This window comes from Acanthaster planci, linkage group LG06 (genome assembly GCF_054643075.1).
Source record: "Acanthaster planci isolate LZ-2023a linkage group LG06, COTS_SCS, whole genome shotgun sequence".
In the NCBI taxonomy this organism is placed as follows: Eukaryota; Metazoa; Echinodermata; class Asteroidea; order Valvatida; family Acanthasteridae; genus Acanthaster; species Acanthaster planci.
Genome location: NC_141782.1, coordinates 19,886,731 through 19,903,823, shown reverse-complemented (window position 1 = coordinate 19,903,823; position 17,093 = coordinate 19,886,731). Strand labels below are relative to the sequence as shown.

The 17,093-nt window shown below is 41.0% G+C and overlaps 2 protein-coding genes across 4 annotated transcripts; one reads left to right on the top strand and one right to left on the bottom strand.

Annotated features, from left to right (window-relative positions):
- The first annotated feature begins 88 nt into the window (after positions 1-88).
- fen1 (flap structure-specific endonuclease 1) lies at positions 89-9,496 on the top strand. The gene is made up of 11 exons (XM_022238816.2): positions 89-315; positions 1,722-1,824; positions 1,989-2,048; positions 3,258-3,474; positions 4,786-4,922; positions 5,314-5,380; positions 5,844-5,975; positions 7,153-7,239; positions 7,693-7,757; positions 8,039-8,156; positions 8,435-9,496. The coding sequence occupies exons 1-11, from the start codon at positions 234-236 to the stop codon at positions 8,504-8,506; spliced, it is 1,140 nt and encodes a 379-aa protein (XP_022094508.2). The 5' UTR covers positions 89-233; the 3' UTR covers positions 8,507-9,496.
- lrrc69 (leucine rich repeat containing 69) lies at positions 8,964-16,941 on the bottom strand. 3 transcript variants are annotated; one of them, XM_087138159.1, is made up of 9 exons: positions 16,726-16,940; positions 15,513-15,639; positions 15,109-15,181; positions 14,501-14,768; positions 13,623-13,724; positions 13,137-13,177; positions 12,674-12,724; positions 10,667-10,805; positions 8,964-10,073 (listed from the first exon to the last, which is right to left on the bottom strand). In XM_087138159.1, exons 1-9 carry the CDS (start codon positions 16,900-16,902, stop codon positions 9,963-9,965), a joined length of 1,089 nt encoding a protein of 362 aa, XP_086994285.1. In that variant the 5' UTR covers positions 16,903-16,940; the 3' UTR covers positions 8,964-9,962. The 3 variants fall into 3 exon arrangements, with proteins under 3 accessions (XP_086994285.1, XP_086994286.1, XP_086994287.1); XM_087138160.1 differs by lacking the exon at positions 12,674-12,724; XM_087138161.1 differs by lacking the exons at positions 12,674-12,724; positions 13,137-13,177 and having other exon boundaries at positions 16,726-16,941.
- Between the last annotated feature and the right edge of the window lie 152 nt (positions 16,942-17,093).

The following is a 17,093-nucleotide window of genomic DNA, read 5'->3' as shown; positions in this document are numbered from 1 at the left end:
GCTACGGATGGCGATAGGAGCGTTCAGCTTCCCACGAGCCGTAGCCACACCTGAATCCTATACACTTACTATTTGCAATTCGGCTATTATTCTCACTTGGCCAAACACACGGATTTCCCGCGAAACGAAAACAATTCGACAAGCCGTGGCGCGCTTTGACAACTCATGCAAAAGCTAAAGCAACATCAACAGGGCAGAGGAGAAGGTGAATTCGTCAAGCATCCCGTACAAAAATGGGAATACATAACCTAGCTCGATTGATAGCCGATTTTGCACCGGTGGCTATGAAAGATAATGAAATCAAAAATTATTTCGGTAAGTAAAATACTAACAATTTACACACTGTCTGTGAACGCAATTGTATTGCGTGTGACTGTATATGTAGCATGCGAGTAAACTAGTAATTGTGAATCGCTGAAACTTGAAAGCGTAGCCTGAGCGGTAGCTGTATGAAGCTAGGAAACTCGACGAATTGTCTCTCTTAACAGTTTAACATTTAGCATGTTAGACATGGTGGGGCCTACTTGGGGACCCCAGCTTTTTGTCATTTTAATCTTGCAAAACTAAGTAAAACTTGTTAGCCTCCCGGCGCCCCCTAGCCCTGGTGGACTCCCTGACCGTACTACGTTACGGTCAGTCGTCATGAAATGAAGACACCGTCCAACCTGGCCTAGCCCCCCCCCCAAGAAATTAATGCCAGGCAAGGTAATGCTCTGTTTATTGCAGTGACCCTATTTTTGGAAATTTCCAATTGTAAATTGTGAGAAAATGTGACTTTCTTACTGATAAACCATCCATGCAAATTTGCACCACGTGTCATGTGTTAAAACACAGTTTCCCCTCATAATTTCCTTCAAAACTCAAAACACTGCCCTTTTTTGACAACTTCAACCCCACACTTATTGAGAATGTTGAGCATGAAGTCATGGGCCTAGTCATCTACCAAGGTGAATTCAAACGTTAAAATGTTTCTGTAGCTCTATGATGATGATTATAGGAACTGAGGAACAGGGTCCCCAAATTTACAATCCCGGCATCGCCGGCCTTGTCCAAATGTTAAAAGAGTTCTATATTCGGATGCCAGTAATTGTTCCCGGCAGTGACCTAGGCCCCATATGATCAGAAACTCTCTGAAAGCAAAAAATTTCCAGAAAATAATCAATTTGGGGGGGGGATGAATACCAAGTTATTTACTGAGAAAACACTTCGAATTTTTTAGACGAATATCATAGGGTTTGTGCACGGGCTCATCCATATATGGAACTCTTTCCAAAGAGGTGCTGACCAGATGGTAAACATGTTAAAAGAGGCGATTTGTAGAGTCTAGTTACTCGGATTAATGCACACCACAACTAGCAACTGGCAGTGGTACGTGTTTTGTTTTGCTGTTGGGTTTTCCCATCATTTTGCTATTTTCATAGATGTCTGGACCTGTGTCGTTTTATTTCAAGAAAGTACCAATGGACATCAGGAAAGAGTTGTATACTGACCATGCTAACACCCTATCATGCCTGCAGGCTTCACAGTCAGGCTAGGAAATAAGACTGGTTCAAAAAATCTAAGTGTTCCAAATTCTAAGTAAATGCTACAATATTTTCTCCACTAAATTTGACTTTTAGGACATGTTTTCAATTTCTGGTGCTTGCTACATCACTGCAGGGAAAATGAGTGATTTCCGTGTGAAGAACTCTTTCCAACCTTTTTTCTGCTATGTTTTCAAGGTCGTAAGATAGCTATTGACGCTTCCATGTGTATCTACCAATTTCTCATCGCTGTGCGACAGGATGGATCTCAGCTAACCAATGAGGAGGGAGAAACGACAAGGTGATCACCAGGTTTTTTCTCCAAGAATTATAAAAAGCAACAAAGTTTCCAATTAAAAAAAAAATTACTCATTTTCCAACAGTTTCACATCACAATCCAAGAAGCTGTTTAGAAATTCCTATGTTTTAATTAATGTGGATTTTACTTTGTGCTGTTGTTCACAGTCATCTGATGGGCATGTTCTATCGAACAATTCGCATGGTGGAGAACGGAATCAAACCAGTGTAAGTGTCAGAAATTAAAGTTCGTTTTGTCCAAATTCCCAGATGATTTATTTCATGAATGTACATGGATGCATACCATGTTTTAACATCCTCGGTCTACTGTGACATCAGGCTGTTAGTCAAACATGAGCCAAACCCGATTCACCTGCTTTTGTCTTTATGCCTATTTATGATATGGATTCCTGGGTATTATTTTACCGGTGGAGTTTCGCAAACACTTCCAGATATGGGACTTATGATACCATACAGTCATTTACTTTTTTTTCTGCTGAGTACAAAGTGCTGGGTCAGGTGAGCCTGCTCTGTGCACTAAGGTTTCTTGGGCTCCCCAGCATGTTGATTGAGGCAATTAGAGTGAGATTTGAAGATTTTATCCTAAGGACAGGGCCCTAATGGTCGGTAACGAAGGTGTGGTTGGAATCAATGTCAGCGAGCTGGAGGTCCACCCAGCTGTTTGTGGAGTGTTTTCAATCTGTCTACAGTTGCCAGTCAGGTTTGCTGAAGATGATGTCACCACTTTCTCTTACAGTGCATACACTTGTTTTTCTTCTTGGATTAAATGAGATGCCATGGAGTGGGCATTGGTTGCCGACGTTCGGAAATTTTTTTTTTCTGGTCAAGTTGGGATACGCCTTCAAAAAGGTGTTTTACCTCACTAATTCAGCGTTGCATTGATTATTTGAATTGTCAATTGAGTATTTAAATGAATCAACTGTCAGTGAGTTTTTAGTTTGGAAATTGAATATTCAAGAGTTAAAAATCAGTGAAATAAAAAGGGAAATATTCAATTATTTGGTTGCACTTTGAAAGCATATTTCAGTGAGTTATGAGTAAACCTGAAAGAGCTGGATCAATATGTATGTACGTTTCCTTCAAGTTATCAGGGGCCAATTTCATGGAGCTGCTTAAGCACAGAATTTGCAGATAAACTGATTTTTCAAGCAAGGTTTTTTCATGCTTAAGCAAATTTTGTGCTCAAGCAGCTCAATGAAATTGGCCCCTGGTTTTACATTCCGTAAAAGCCTGTATATTTTGATGCTACTTTTGTGGGCATTTGGTGCATTTTAATATTTTGCATATTCCGTCAAATGGAAGGTTGAATATTTGAATATTCAATTGTGTTAATTTTGTCAGCTTTTCAACTGGTTGCAGAAAGTCCAGATTCATTTCGGAGTTGATTTTCTCATTCCCTCTGCCACCATTCCTCAGTTACGTCTTTGACGGCAAGCCACCAGAGCTCAAATCTGGCGAGCTGACCAAGCGCATGGAGCGACGCAGTGAGGCGGAGAAGGAGCTGGAGAAAGCCAAGGAAGTGGGCGACAGCGCTGGCGTGGAGAAGTTTGAGCGGCGGCTGGTCCGCGTCACGCAGCAGCACAACGATGAGTGCCGGGACTTGCTGAAACTTATGGGCATCCCTCACGTCACGGTTGGTATCCATATTAGACTCCAACTAGAATGATACCTACCAAACCCTTTTCGAATGCTTGCTTTTAATGAATGAATTACGCTGGAAACATGCTAAATTGCACCATTCTACCACATGCTTGGGTCGTCCGCGCCGGTGCTGATACTTGCAAGCGCTATGGCGTGCGTGGGCCCCATGCGTGCAGCCGGCACAGCACAGCAGTGCGGTATGGTGTATTTTGTATACACAAATTCACATCGGCTGTTCACATGCGCACCATACTAACAATGAAATCGAGGCGCAAACAAGTTCTTACTCACACATACGACGATTGCACACGTGGGGAATTTAGTCTGTGAATCCGCATAGACGCCTTGAGACAAGGCTAGTACCGCATAGCGAAACAATGAAACCACGGCAGCAAAACAGAAGACTTATTACATATTTCTTGAATTAAACGAAACCCAGTAAGCTTGGTGTACCATAGCTGTGTGGGCCCTTGGAAGTGTTCAATAAAGATTGAGGTTTGATATATTTTAAGGCTCGGATTTAATGTTAATTTTCTGAATTTTGTCGCACTATTGCAAAATAAAATGGCTGGTCGATGTCCAACATTAACATGTCGTGATCAACAACTGTTACATGCAAGACCTGACTTCACTGTACAGTACATGTACATGTATGTAATCTGATTTCATACACGAGGAGTGGCACATGAATTGTCCGTAGATTAATCGTAGCAAATTTTCGGCGATAGCAAGCCGGTGGGAAATCAAGGGGTGGGGTGTGTAGTATTTATTGTCTGGATTTTTTTTTTAATTTTCACCACAGAAATTATGAAAAAGTTGGAAACATTGCAGAGTATTTCGAAACAATATTGTTGTTATTTTGGTTTTTTGGGGGAGGAGCGGTGTGGTTGGGTAAATGGTTTCCATGCATAGTTTAAAACTGGCTCTCCTATTTCATGCTTACGAAGTAAGGTATAAACAGAATTTGAATTTCTGAAGTGGAATTCTGGATTTGGCGAAATGGAAAATCGTTGGCTCTATCTGTGGTTGTGGCTGCAGCCACTCCCTATGGCATTGTGTGTAATTTCAAGCCACAGCCAAGTAATTCAGACATGGCTTTGTGCCCCTCTGGGTTCATTCCAGCTGCCAAATTTTCAATAGTGGCCAAAGTTCTAGCTAAAAGTACAGTAGCTATTTCCCTGTTTAAATGCAACTTTTTTCTTGCAAATTGTTCAGGATGATACTAACAAAGTTTGTGAGTCTCAGCCATTGGGTGAAGTAGCAACTGAGAGTTGATACATCCGAGTAAATTGTTTTCTCTCAGGCCCCCAGTGAAGCGGAAGCTCAGTGTGCTGCCCTGGTAAAGGCAGGGAAGGTGTACGCCGTGGGCACAGAGGACATGGATGCACTCACGTTTGGAGGGACCGTTCTTCTGAGACACCTTACTGCAAGTGAGGCGAGGTAAATGTCACCCTTAGTCTAGCTGTTAGCCTGTGGTGTGTTAAACATTTAGGCTGCAGGAAAGAACATAATGGATGTTGAGTGATATCCACAGCAATGTTTTTGCGTGGGTTTTGGAATGGACTACTGTGTTCTTAGATTTCATTGGCTGCTTTTCCATGAGACAGTTCTTTCCTCATATCCTGATCGGTCAGGCTGTCTCTATGTGTGCATGAGTAGATATTCAAATTCCTTGACCCCATGTCAGAGGTCATCAAGCCAAGAAGCTGGTTATCTGGCTCAGTATCTAAGAACAGGGCAGTACCCAGGTACTGACTCGGTACCTAAGAACAGGGCAGTACCCAGGTTATATACTTATTAAACCTGATTGCTTCGCTTCGGTGTTTCACAGGAAGTTACCTGTTCAGGAATTCAGTCTTCCCAGAGTGCTCGGCGGATTAGAGCTTTCACAAGATGAGGTAGTTACCCCTTTATTCCTCTGAGTTTTATTCAAATTAATTTCCTCGTTGCATGAAGAAATTCCAGCTCGAAAGACCATTTTTTTTTATCATTATTGGGTTTCCAATAAGTATTCTATGTCCACAGCTTCAACCTTTTACTGCGCTTTACATACCCTGACAGGTGTCTTACATGTATTTCTCATTTTGCTGTCACAACATGCTGATGCATTTTGCACAAATCTGGTTAACAGAAGAAGTATTCGTAATACTAGAAATAAGGCTCATCCAAGAGGAAACCTAATGTGCATTTCTTGTGACTGTGACTTTGGGTAATGTTCTGTTTAGCAGTTAGCATGAGTTTACTTCATAGCAGTGTTTTTGCCTAGCAACTTTCTGAACTTGGTCAAAACTTAATATGGTACACAAAATATAGTACCTAATGGTATAAGTACACATTGTCAGTGAACAATTTCACCAACAGTTTGTGGACCTTTGTATCCTGATGGGCTGTGACTATTGCGGCAGCATCAAGGGTATTGGACCCAAGAGGGCCATTGACCTCATCCAGAAGCACAAATCCATTGACGAGATCCTAAAAAATATAGACACGAAGGTATGCAATTGTTGAACAAAATTTTGTTGTTTGTCGTTTCCGATTTGTGTATCATGGGCCCGCTTTTGATGGCTTGTGCCAGTCATAGGACAGTTAAGCCTGGGAACTTGCTTGGTAGATATTTTTGCTTGGGCAAAAACAAAAACATGGTTACCAACCAAATGCTGTGCAGTGCATATTGCTTGTGAATGGTTCCCAGCTAATTCTTGCCAAGTGATGTTTATTAGGCCAAGGTGAGTACAGGCATTGAGTGCAGTTTGACCATTGATCAGTTGCTTTTTTATCCGTGTGCATGCAGAGTGCCGATACATTTGAACTACCTTAGTTGAACTACTAAGTAAAATATCATCTCCACTCACCTTTTGCAGTTACTAAACAGCTCTGGTGGCATTCATAGTCAATGGCATCTTGTGAAAATTATTTTCATGTGAATGGTCTATAGTAAGAGAATAAATATGTGCTTGGCCGACGGGCTCAGGAGAATGGACGCGACTAATACCTGAGCCGCAGGTGAGAGCATTATCAGCGTTCATTCTCCAGTGGTTTCCTCAAGCACACATTTATTCCCATTCTTAAGTACTTTTTTTAGTCAGAGAGCCAAAAGTAGTCAACGTATGATATATTTCCAATGATTTTGTTTTAGAATTTTACTTTCATTTTCCCCGAACACCCCCATCCATTCTGTGGTATATTCCTTGTGCAAGTTGTCCAGAAAAACCTCCATATATGGACTTGGCGCAAATGTGGTGCATTCTGCATCGCTGCAGACTCTTGACCAATAAGGATGGATTAAACTCTCTCATATCCAGGTACAAGAGTTTTTTTGACGCAGTGGGCATTATCAAATTTCAGTAGGCATCGTCAAAAGTTAATGCATGGCCATGTTGCGCATTGTTGAATAGGGAAACTGTCTGAGGTAACTACGAATGTTACATTAAATTGGCTACTGATTCAGGGCCTGGTTCCAAATGGTGGTGGAACAGTAGTTGACTACAAGCATCACTCAAATTTGCTGTGACTGGTTTATGTGTGCCACTATCTCTCGTTATCCTTTGACATCGTGAAAGCACTGTGTTGAGAGCCATCGATGCTTCAGTTTTTCACCGTCAAGTAATTGTGGAAGCATTTGAGTTGAACTTGTAAGCATCCCTCACTCTTGTTTGCATTCCTCTTGTAGAAACATCCCCCACCTGAGGACTGGCTTTACAAGGAGGCCCGGCAGCTCTTCATGAAGCCTGATGTTACACCAGCAGAAGAGATTGAGGTAAGTTGTCTTTGCAGGGTTACAAAAGATCTGAAGAACGTGAAACATGTCAGTCAGAAATGTAGGTTTTCCCACTGCTATTTGTTTGAGAACCAGTCTTAACAAGTCAGTTCACTATTCCAACTCGCACAATGTTGACTTTTTTGAACTGTCATGACATCTGTTGCTGTCATCCCAAATGACCTTGCCTCATTAAACGGACTGAAGCTGTTCAGCAAGAACTTAAACGAGGCAAGCTTGTGAATTCTGTTCCTTACAAGGCCCTAGATGGCATCAAGCACACAGGATTAACAGTGGTGGAAGGCAAAACACAGTTTTGTTTTTTTATATTTTAGGCAGGATTTGATTTGAGCACTAGTAAAGTTATAGGGCTTTTCTAAGGCTCATGTGAAGAAAATTTCTGTGGACCTCGTATTCATCAGATATAGTGATCTCCTTAAAATTTCATTTCAGCTGAAATGGACTGAGCCCGATGAGGAAGGCTTGTTGAAGTTCATGTGCGAGCAAAAAGGATTCAAGTAAGTCATAAGACCAGTGGGGATCTAGAAAAATTATGAGAGACACATTAAAAAGATGATGCAAAATTTTTTTTAAATGCTGTAGTTTAAACAGTAATAGTTGCCCATTTTAAAGGTGTGTTGAAAGACCAATCTGACCACTTGCAGATAGTGCAAAAAACAATTTCTTGTATTAAAGTTAGAACTACTCTGACCTGGCCGATCTTTTAAAAAGAAGATTGAATTTTGCTCTTACAAATGCCATTATTGATCAACTGTTTCCTCCTCATTGTTATAAAAAGTGAGGATCGCATCCGGAATGGCGTCAAGAAGTTGTTGAAGGGCAGACAAGGATCAACACAGGGCAGGCTGGATAGTTTCTTCAAGGTTGTCACACCGACGGGACCTTCTAAGAGGAAGGTAGGACTTTGTGGGTGGTTTGTAATCCAGAGCCAACTTACCGAAGCCCTGAGCAGAAAATTGATGCAAAATCAGCCGGAAAATTTTTTATTTTGATCTGTGGTTTCACTTTGTTTAGTCTCATGTCCACTAATGATTGGAAATAATTTTTGATTGAAATACAATTTTTGATCGTGAATCAAGTTTGGATACCCTTTTCCCAGCTTTTCTTTCACATTTGTACAATTGGGTCGTCTTTTAGCTTGTGTGATAATCTTTTTCCCTCGTGTCTTTTTCAGATTGCCGATACAAAAGGATCCCAAAAGAAAAAGCCAAAGACCAGCGGCAGCGCATTCAAGAAACCAAGATAAATACTCCTGCACTGTGCCCATCTTGACAGCAGTTTCTACTTCAGGGCCCAGGAAAGCAGAATTTTTTAATGGTATTGTCATGGTGGATATTGCAGATGTCTCCATTGACCTCAGCAGATGACCTTTAACCTCCATGCTTTACCAGTTACCTAATCAGATCGGCATTAGTACTGATTCAAAGGTCAGCATTTTTGCAGGCATAAGAGGAGACAAGGATGTAATGGCCCAATTTCGGGTTTTTTGTGTTTAGATAACATTTCTGGATGCCGGAAATGTATACTGAAACTTAAGTCAAAAATGTCAGATCCACCTTACATTTCTGCAGACAGTTAGAAATATGAATTTCAGCAAAGGTATTCTTAAGTGTAAATGGACTAACAGCAGTAAAATGGATTTCTTTGGTTTGCCTTTAATTCAACTTATTGACTTGATGACAAAAGAAAAAGGTCAGGATATCTTGTAGTTTCAGCAAATTTATTGATCACTAGAAAAAAATGTTTTCAGGTACAAACACATTTTATATAAATTGTATCAACATGTACAAAATTATCCACATTTGGGTTTTCAAAGGACGGAACTCATTAAATAGAATGAATACAATTTTCATAACTCCTGTTTTTTTTAAAAAGGCGCTTATTAAAGAGTCACGTCAGATTTTATCTGGAGCTCAAACCTTCCATTTCTACATAAAACTTTAACTCTGTTGACCCTCTCACTTGTATGTGTCCACGCTGTCAGAGATGATGGGTGCAGTTGCCAAGCTCTGTAGTGTGTTAAACATTGCACAAGGAGGTGAGAGTTCAAGAAATTTCTGGCTGCCATGAATACACACGCTGCAGCTCTTAAAACCTACGTGAACAGGCAATGCTGGTACATGTATCTGTAGGTTTTTTTGTATTTTAACATCTGAAAGTTCAGTGTAAATGAAATCTGATAAGTACAGTGCGTTGAACCAAACATTAAATAAAGGCAACAGCAAAGGTGAACTTAGTTGCGTTTGCGTTTCATGTTGAAGTCCGTTCTTAGAATGTAAAGACCTTAGAAGTAAAATGCAACTATTTTGCCGCAATTCCAGCAAGATATATGATTCTAGAGCTGGTGGTACTTGATTCAACAATTTATGGCAGGATCACGGCTCAGATGAGCGAGAGCAGGGTGGTTTACTCGTCACAGGTTAAAAAAACAAATTTTATCAACTGAAAATTGACAACAAATTCTAGTTGAACATAAAGACCTTAAAAAGCCTGACAATAAACAACACCCATGGTATTTGTGTCACCTGAACAGCAGTGAACCCCCACCCAAATAATCCAACAAAAACAACCAGCGAGTATTGGAAACAACATTCTTTGATGTGCTCCAAAATGGAGCCCCGTTGACCCTGCTGAAAATGGGTTGGGGCGGATAGTTGTCATCGGCTATACAAAGCTCCTGTCGGGGGTTACAGGGAATGTCATCAAGGGAATGCAATGCCGTAAAACTCGTGGCCTGGTGTGTTGAAGCATTTGTAGGAGCAGAGCAAGGCACGGATGGGAACTCGACCTGGGGAATTACTCAGCTTAAGGTCCTGTAACAAGGAAGGAAAAAAGAGAAATATCATGGCCTACTTTCCAAACACTGCTCTGCAAATCTGTGACCTTAGCAGAAGGCTGCGGAGAGCCAGTGAGAAGCAATACACACCGCATAGCATTTTAGTTGGTAACCTGGCTTTCCTCAGTAACTGTTTTTGAAGGGTGCTTTTCAAATAGCTTTGCAGCCCTTCAAAATTGCCCCAATGATAAGTTCTTACAGACAAGGGGCCAATTTCACAAAGCTGCTAAACAAACACCTGTCCAGCTCTAGGATTCCAAAACAAATAATTAGCCCAAAGAAAGATGTAAAATGCCAGTGACTGGTCTCTGGTCAACATTTTCTTAGTACTAGTATCCAGTGGGGGGTAATGCATGTGATTTCAAAGGCCGCCATAAGAATTATTAACATGCTCACTGTCAAAAAAAAATGCTAAAACAATCTGTCAACTATTTTCTGGTGCTGAAAAGGTAAATTATGAAAAAAAAAGGACACGCAATCGTCAGAGAATATTGTTTAGATTGAAATACAGAAGAAGGAAAAGCAGGAGTTTGGTATATAAAAAACATTTGCTTGGTGTGGCGTACTCACTCTGTGTCCATCCACAAACCGCACACACTCCAGCCAAGTGTTGAGGAATGATGCCCCACAGAGGGCGCACTTGCTGGCCTGCGCCAGCATGTCCCGGATGTTGGGGTAGTGGCGTATGGCCCTCCGCATGTATGACCACCTGGGAATTTTTGCACACGTCCAATGTGCCAGTTAATGTTTGGAAAATCAATTTTGTTGTTCCTCAGTGCATTTATAAAGAAACTAAAAAAAATGGCATTGAACAATATCAGTAAAAGTGGAATGAAATTTAATTGGGCACACTCAGAAGACCCTGGATCTCGTGGGTAACAAGCTGACATATTGAAGGGATTTTCAAAATGTATTATGTTCTATCTAGGGGGACACATCCCCCCCACAGCAGATGCCCATGGTCTCCCCTCCCCCGGGGGCACCCCATTATCTGTGAATAATCTGTTGCAGCTTAATTTTTTGTGTGCACCCCCGGGTGCCCCCTGGAAATTTAACCCTAGTTACACCATTGTACAGTGGTACATGTAGGGCTTGAACTCTTGCGCTGTTTCTTCACTGAAAGTGGCTCTCCATTAGAGAGATTTGTTTTAGAGTATTGACTCAGCAAGGATCAGGTAAAGTTGTGTATTGCCATAGTAACGGACTAACACCTTTGCAACCTCCCCTTTTGGGGTATAATGTAGAATTAAAAAACTCACTGATGTTGCCGAATACAAATTAATCATACATGAAATATACTGTAAAGTTAATTTGGACGGCACTGCCCTCCTGTCGCATGATCACTACACAACCCACAAATGCAGAGAGCACCTTACCAGGCGTTATACAAAAATCTGACATATGATGGTCAAACAATAATTGACACAGAGCCTCAGCCATAGTGGGGACAACCTTAGTGTGCAACGATATGCAGGTGAGGATATCGGGACTTCCTCCTGCTGCCTTACCTCCACCGTGAAGTTGTACCCCAGTACTGGACGATTTCAATGGGCACTTGTGCCTGCGCTAGTAGACTGAGCATTCCGACGAAATTTGCCAGTGTGCACTCTACATACGTAAGGCTAGTCTTGGTTTCAAGACGTTAGTGCTTGATAGCGGACACCGTGCATAGTGCGCCCCCAACGACACATAATTAGACTGTGCGCCAGTGAGTTAGTGAGAGTAAGTAAAAACTAGTTGTGCGAGGGCGCTCTTCAACAGAAAAAAAACAACTATCGATCACTGATGTCTTGGGCTAAGACTAATGTAAGGCACGCATGTACCACCATTAGGCTGTGTCCGAATCACTTGGCTGTGGCTTGAAACAACAGATGACGCTGCATCCGAATCTGTTGTCCAGAGCTAGGTCTAGGTCTTCGCTCCATTGGAAATGTGTGGAGACGCGTAGACAATAGACCTAGCCGTAGCTCTGGAAGCCCGTTTCGGACACGGCCTGAATCGATGGTTGTGGTTGTAGACACTTTACAGAGAGTCACTTCCAAGGCGCAGCCAAGGGATTCGGACACGGCCTGTTTTCTACGCATGGAACTCATCTAGTCCTACATAACACTGCCTGACCGAAAATCCGAGGCACTGAATATTGACAAAAACAAGCTGGGACAAAAACAAAACAGCTTGGGACAAAGAGCTGATTCAGTCACTCCTACATGTGAGCCGTGCCAAGGTTAATGTGAGTTGCATCTTTCTAGAGATGTGACAAAAACGTGTCCAAACGGGTGCCTATGGGTGACCAGTTGGCCTATGTACCAATGACTTGGGCGTGATGACATTGCACTTTGTTTATGTGTGTACTTTCCTATGGAGCCAGCGGGGGCCCATCCCGTGGTCCACTGACCACCACAATATGAAAGAACACATGAAAGTGGGGCACATCAGTACAGAGGTCTACTGTGCTTGCGGATGTGTATTCAGGTGCAATCATATTGTGCTTAAATGGTAACCTGTGCCACAAGTACCAACTTGAACACGTACCGTGCAGGGTGCAATGGGTGCCAGGGATATTAATGGTCAACTTACGCCGGATTTTCCTCATAGAATACCTTGTCTCCATATTTGACCATCTTACGTCTGAGTGTTAGTGTCGCATGCAAATATATTTAATCATGCAAATTGTTACATTTTTATACAATTGTTACATAAAGTGTAGCTTGGGTTGCTCATTATGCAACTCATTTCTTTAATTGTAAGAGTTCCTTCACCACAAAAGAATTTTTTAGATATTTGAAACAACAAATGAAAATATTGGAATAGTTGCTTTTCAGGATACATCTTATCTGGGTGCTAAAAAGAACAGGTGTTTTAATTACAGTCAGTGAACATTTTACATGCATAATCAACAATTCTGTCGCAAACATTTATAAAGGTGGGCGCTGCATGTATTACTTTAAACTGTGATATTACTTTACTTCACACACTGATCCACTTCAAACTTTTTTGTACTCTTCAAGCAAAAGGACAAGTTACAGGTGGAGCGTCCTACCTGTCCTTCAACTGCTTCATGACGTATCGTGCGGTGATTTCCTGAGTGAAAATAGAAATGATCTTCTGTGAAATCCGCGTTTCAATTTTACTGTCCACTGATTATCTATCTCATACCAATCGTCCGAACGTTTCTTGAGAATTCAAAATATGTCTTTTTCTGTATTCAGCAAAATCTGTCCCGCCCACACACATCATTATGAAAAATATCCTCAGTGTTAGGTCTTCGATCTTTACAGAAAAGCAGAGCTGAGTATGGAGAGTAGTGACAACTTCTGACTTTGGATTCAAAATGGCCGTTCATTTTGTGTGCAATACAGCATGCAGCTACTGCGTGCTTTCTATGAGCGCTGATGCATAAGCCACCATTTTGGTTCCAACAATCAAGACGCTCATGTCGCAACTCTCCCTCTAAACAGCTCTGCAGAAAAGGTTTGCAGAGCGCCCTCAATTATCAGTGCACAGACCTGATAAGCACAGCACCTACCTTTAATGTGAGAATCTCCTCTTCCTGTATGGAGTGAACAGGCAGGGCATCCAGTAGTGGATTTTCCTCACAGTACAACTCCTTCAGAGGGAGCTTGTGTATCTGGTCAAGGTAGGCAAACCAAAAGGGTTCCTGTGAGGGCGCTGTTTGAAATCGTTACCATTTTCTGTCCTCCCATTTGTGATATATAGGGAGGTCAAATGTTTATATGAACTTGGCAAGTAAGGGTCTACCTACATGTACTTACAAGATCTAAGACTTCATATTTGACAACCAATCCTCTTTTCTAACTGATCAAAGAGTACTGTACTTTAGAGCGAGTTTTTTTAAAAGGGGTGCTTGTTAATTCTTAGGGGAACTTGAGCAAGGAAAGGGCATCTGCACCTACAGTTAACAGATTAGAAAAGTAGGGTCAACTTGTCAGTGTTTCTGACCCTCAAAAACTGTAATGGTCCAATATGGAATTCTTTCTGTTTATTCCTTACCTCCAAATGCAGTAAATCCATGTTACAATGCATAAAGAACTTTAAACATTATGAGTACAGAAGTTCGTAGCCCCAATCATTTTTGATACAATTTACAAACTTCCGCAGCTGACAAAATTACATCAACAAATGAAGAAACCAAATAAACAAAAACTAGCTGAAAGATACTGACCAGGATAAAAGGACAAGACAGATGTCAGTACATCAGGCACACAATTCTACACATCGAAGAGCAAATACATCAATGAAATTTGATTGATGGAAGTTACCGTACTGAATGAAAGACAGAGTAACTAATGACCAAACAGATAAAGATAATGAACCAACAGCAAAAAGCTGGAGAAACATCTTGGAAATAAACATTTAGACAACATCAAACACAAATTGGCTTACTTCAGTTGGGAAAATCCTGATCTCGTTAGCAGCGGCATCGATGATCTCCAAGTGAATCAACTTCCCTAAGCCTTCGGGTAGCTCCTTGATCTTGTTCTTCTGCACGTGCAGTCGGCTCAGCTTTACTAAGAATCCAATCTCCAGTGGAAGAGCGGAGAGCTGGTTCCCGGCAGCATGGAGTTCGGTCAGCTTGCTGAGAGCACACATCTCGGCTGGGAGACTGGTTAACTGGTTCCCATCCAAGCTCAGATACTGGAGGTTCACTAACCTGAATTCAAGGATTAAGGTTTATTTAGATCAATACCAAAACAAGAGAGGTCAAAACCCAAAAACCAAAGTGTCAGAGAAGGGTTAAATTTGAGCTTCTGGTGAACAAACATTAATTTTTCAAATTCAATTTAGGAAATAAGCTTAAATCCCCAAAACTGTTTTTACGAAAGTCAGTGTTCACAAATGCTCTGTATGGACAAGACTTTAAAAAGTAACATTTTAAGTTCTGGTCAAATCTATTTAAAGAGCTGAACTTTGAAGATCATAGCAAGTGTGTACAATGACTGCAGTTCTACAGTTTTTAGCAATAGGTCGATCTATTATTCAGTACCACTCACCTGTTAATTGCTGAGGGAATGGTCTTAATTTGATTGTTGTTCAAATTTAGAAAAGTCAAATTCCTGAGATCACCTGCAAAATTCAATGGAGAAAAATTGCACAGGATTTCTCAGCAAAATGAAAAATTATTGACCCAAAGAATGATTTTTAAAAATTATTACAATATTAAATGCCACATCTTTCATGAAGTATGACGACTTCAGGATTCAAACTATCTGACTCTCAAAACTGAGCAGTCCAATCACATGTTGCTAGGTTTAGAATTTTCAAAGTCAGTGCGCTGGGAAAGGAAGGGATAGTTGAAAGACTGTTTCCTCAGTCAACAGGGTCAATGATAAAAAATCAAATCAGGAAGGTCTCTTAGGGATATGCATGCATGCCCAGAAAATGCAGATATACTTACCAATAATCTTGGCATCGATTGTTTTAATCTGGTTGCCAAAGAGATGGAGTTTCTCTAGGGCATGGAGTGTGGCAAGAGACTCGGGCAATTCCTCCAAGCAGTTATTACCCAGATTTAAAACTGCCAACTAAAAGGTCAATGGATTATCATTGTTATGTAAGGCATTATTACAATGTAAGAAATTATAATGCTATCTATGTTGGGCACGATTGGTCAATCTGCATGATTAAGGCAGACCCTGCAGTGTATCTCCAACTTTACTACCCTTTTTTCAATTGATCTTCTGTAACAACAAATTACAAAGTTCCATTGGCTGAGGGAGGGATTATTGATGAAGCACAGGCCTAAATAAAATTGACTGATTATGTAAAGATCACATGACAAAGATGAACAGATTGCTCTAATTTCTGTGAAGGAAACAGTAAGAGAATCAGATCACACAATAATTTATTCTATCAGTACGTATGCGCGCATTCTTTGCAATTGTTTTCATCGGTTTCTACCCGCAATTTTGCAAAACTCCTGGATGTCCATGCTGTAGATGGCGAAAATAGGGACCTAGCGACTATAGAGTCACATACGTTAGTTTTCGGGATTTTTTTCAGTCTTTCTTAGTGTTCTCTTTTACTCAGACTGTGTTTGGTGTTTTTTCTTTTTAATTTTCTGCGTTTTGGAAAGTGTTTTCAAACCCGTCCAACACATGGATTTCTGTTTTCTTTAGCCCCACTAGTGTGGCACTTGTCTCGACGGCTGTTCCATGTCAAGATAACTAAACTGCTGCCCAAGTTTTGGAAGAGCCCATTGGTACATGTAGTATCTTATCGCTCAGTCCGTGTATTATGACAATGAGGGGTCAAGTGACGTAATGCTCAACGACCTTATTTTAAAAATGGCGACTGAGAGAGCGAGCCCGTTAGATTAAATGGATAAAGGCAAAAAGACTGGAAAATACCTGAATGACGTGAGTGAAATCATTCAATAAATGGTTTTTAGAAAGCGGAAAGGTCAAGAATCATGTTTGTGTGCAAAAGAAATTGCGCCCATGATGATAAGTGGGTGCACCGGAATGTTCAGTACGCTGACATGAAATTGCGTAGACGGATGTGTGGCTAAGGATAAACTGGGAGTGATCCGTGCCACACTAGTGGGGCTATGTTTTCTTGAGCTATTAAACATAGCCAGTATGGCCAGTAAACATGGTAGCCTACTTTACCTTTGTTAAACCACTTATTTCTCTCGGAAGATCGACTATCTTGTTGTTTTTAAGCTGAAGGTTGTTTACACTTATAAGCTTGCCAATCACTCGAGGTACTTGATTAATTCCTTTACTGGACAAATTTAGAGATTTTGGTTGTCCTTTCAGAGCTCGGAGAAGCAAAGTGTCTGCCATTTTGATGTACTGAATTTTGTGTTGCTATAAACGTAGTCTGAGCCCCTCCTCAGCAACAATATAATTTACGGATACAAGACAATAAAAACCATACCAAAAAGATTTTGCCGTTCACGATGAATAGCGCCACCAATAGTTAAAAAAAATTAAAAGGAGTTTGGTCAGACACCCAAACGTCCGTAGCGCGGTAT

Coding starts and splice junctions, on each gene's coding strand:
- fen1 (XM_022238816.2), top strand. CDS start 234: ATGGGAATACATAACCTAGCTCGATTGATAGCCGATTTTGCACCGGTG. Junction 1,825..1,988: donor GAGGAGGGAGAAACGACAAG/GTGATCACCAGG, acceptor TGTTGTTCACAG/TCATCTGATGGGCATGTTCT. Junction 5,381..5,843: donor TAGAGCTTTCACAAGATGAG/GTAGTTACCCCT, acceptor TTTCACCAACAG/TTTGTGGACCTTTGTATCCT.
- lrrc69 (XM_087138159.1), bottom strand. CDS start 16,902: ATGGCAGACACTTTGCTTCTCCGAGCTCTGAAAGGACAACCAAAATCT. Junction 13,178..13,622: donor AGGAGATTCTCACATTAAAG/GTAGGTGCTGTG, acceptor ATTTTCACTCAG/GAAATCACCGCACGATACGT. Junction 10,074..10,666: donor GGTTTGTGGATGGACACAGA/GTGAGTACGCCA, acceptor TCCTTGTTACAG/GACCTTAAGCTGAGTAATTC.